We start from the raw sequence: 2,785 nt of genomic DNA on the forward strand, positions 1-2,785 counted from the left end.
TATAACTGTATCTTGAATATGTTTTGGTAAACAGCTAAAATAACAGAACTTGTGTCAGTGTCCAAATATATATGGACCTAACTGTATCAGCTGTTTATCTGCTTTTTATGTTCCAGGTGCACACTTTCACTGATGTCTGCTGGGACAAGTGCGTGGACAGTCCAGGCTCAAAGCTGGACTACCGGACAGAGACGTGCCTGCAGAGCTGCGTTGAACGTTTCATTGACACCACCCTGACCATTACTAACCGCTTCACGCAGATGGTGCAGAAGGGCGCTCATTAATAATGGACTAAAGATGCCAACAGGACTGTGTAATGACATAGATAAAAATGTATTCCTTACGTGTTGCTGGAAGATATTGTGAAGAGGACATGTTTTTTATAACTTACTGTTTTAAGTTTTTGACTTGTGGTCCTAACTGGAAACTCTGGTTGTAGCTGCAAATGGCAGCAAGAAGTATCATGTAATGTGACAATAGTAAAGTGACACACAGTACGCTCACACTCAATGTCCTCAATCTGTGATCCTTCATGTACTTAACAAAGAATAGAATGAAGCAGGAAAGATTCCAGCCATGGTGGCTCCACTGTTTGGAGGACAGATCTGGGTTCAGTTCATCACTTTGAGTGTGTCATACAGAAAAAGGTGTACTGATCAAAATGTAGGAAAAAGACAACATTAACAAATATTTATTCCCAAAAACTGAAATCATAAATACTAAAAACACACAAAAAAATATTATTCAGACACTTCCTCTGTTCTTGACAGACAAAGAACTTATTGAAGTAAATTTATTGTGATAAAATTGAAACTATAAATAAATGCTGTATGAATACAAAAGAACGAATACTGATTAATATACACAAAAACCCACTAGAGGTCAGTATTATGATGTTCATCTTTTCATCTTAGCCTTATAAGAGAGTGCAGTCTCTAGAGAATAGTGGTACAAAATGCTTGGGCATTATCTTAGGGGCCGTATGGAAATGTATTGGGGGTGAGGGCAGGGAGCGATTGTGAGATTATTTTAGAAAGGAATCAATATCAAATATCTCCATCCAAACAGTTGCAAAGAAATGGCCTTTGTGTGCACTGTGGGTATATAAAGGTGGGCTTTGCCATATGCAGGTTGTCATTTCACTGGACTGGATGATGGATGATGATGTCCACTCCTTTAGCAGTGAGTTCTTTGGTGACAGAGCAATCCGATCCTGGACCCACAAACTCTGTTACAGGGGGGCCGTGTGTATGTGGTGATGGTGGTGGCATCCATGGCTGCCCTGGCTCTCTTCTGCTGTCTTTTGGTTCCCCTCTCCATCTCCAGCCTACAATCCCTACACAGCTGCCGCCAAGTGTTACAGTTAGCACGGTCTAGATCATGTAATGTGATTCCCCAAGGTGTTCTTAATCTTGTCCTTGTAGTGCTTCGCATACTGCAGCTCCAGAACCTGTTCCTTGCGGAGTTTGGTAGTTGCATGGAGCCTTCTGATGTTGCCATCTAATCTGCCACTGCTGTCCTCAGTCTCATTGTGGAGAAGCTTGGTGACACATAGGAGGAAGATGTTAAAGAGCACTGGTGCTAGCACACACCTCTGCCTATCCCCTGTGTGTACAGGGAAGGGTTTGGACTCTTGTCCACCTGTGGTCTCATTCCATCGTGGATATTAACAAAAACAAAAGGTCCACACCCATTAGGAAACACAAACTTCCACCTCATGAGATTATTATGAGAGCTGTCCAGTCTTCTCCTAGTGACAAACCGTGCCACATCCAACCAGGGAACTGGGCCTGAATCAGAGCGTTCTAGAGGAAAAACGCCCTGTAACAAGTCCTGCTTATCAGCAACACAGCAGTGTAAAGGTCGCCCTACTTTGACACCTCCTCCATGATGCAGCAGAAAATTGACTGAATCCCTCTTTATCCTGTGGGTTCTGAATTAGGAAGTCCAGGAAGGACCTCCTTCCCAGAAAAACAACGCAGGACCCAGTGTCCCAGAAGAAGACGTAGGGGAAATGTTGGAAACAGGAATTCATTATACGTCTACATTAATTAATGCATTAAATAGCTTAGCATACATTGCTTAAAGTCCCCCTCCTGTCAGAAATCAGTTACTTCTTGTTCCTACAGTTGGATCTTTGAGCTTCTCTGCACAGAAGGATGTATGTGTAGAGTTTGACACTAGAAGGATGTTATCACATTCATCTGCTGAAAGTGGAAAGTTTCTCTGAGCTCATTGAAAATCTGATTTTAACTTGAAGCCACCAGTGCACATCCACTGAGAATGGACTTTACAGTGAAGTAGGAGACATCTTCTGCTTCCGCTTCTGTCCACAGTGGCTGCCAGAATCAACAAAATTAAAGTTCCTTGTAGGTCCTTTTAAGTATGTTTTGTGTCAACTTACAGCTCTAATTCAGTTTTATTCTGGTAGAAAGTCGTGGAATATCCTCTGAAACACAGCATACACCACCAATAAAACTCTGCAAACATAATCATAATTAAATAATACATAATCATAATTAAATAATTACATTTCTACTGATGATTATCTTTGTAGGATCTGACCAAGGGCTGCCAGCAGACAGTCCTACTGCTGATCAGTCGATATGTATGTAATCAATAAATATGTACATAACACAGAAATGTACATCATATCAGACTGAATATGAAGGGACATAATTAAAAAAAAAAGTATTTTTTAATTGTTAGATATCAAACTGTAAGGCCATTGATGTTTTTAGCTGCTCTGAGTGCAGACTTCATTGCAGTTTCAATCCACCCATGC

At 41.1% G+C, this 2,785-nt stretch overlaps 1 protein-coding gene across 1 annotated transcript in view; it reads left to right on the top strand.

The window, feature by feature from the left end:
• Positions 1-510, top strand: part of timm8b (translocase of inner mitochondrial membrane 8 homolog B (yeast)) — a 2,337-nt gene extending 1,827 nt beyond the window's left edge. Inside the window, exon 2 of the mRNA XM_035679796.1 lies at positions 117-510. Within this exon, the coding sequence (XP_035535689.1) occupies positions 117-284 (168 nt within the window). The 3' untranslated portion in view covers positions 285-510. The remainder of the gene's footprint in view (positions 1-116) is intronic.
• The last annotated feature ends 2,275 nt before the right edge of the window (positions 511-2,785 follow it).

The sequence above is a fragment of the Morone saxatilis genome, unplaced genomic scaffold, assembly GCF_004916995.1.
Source record: "Morone saxatilis isolate NCDOM2014 unplaced genomic scaffold, NCSU_SB_2.0 Contig8, whole genome shotgun sequence".
Classification (NCBI taxonomy): domain Eukaryota; kingdom Metazoa; phylum Chordata; class Actinopteri; family Moronidae; genus Morone; species Morone saxatilis.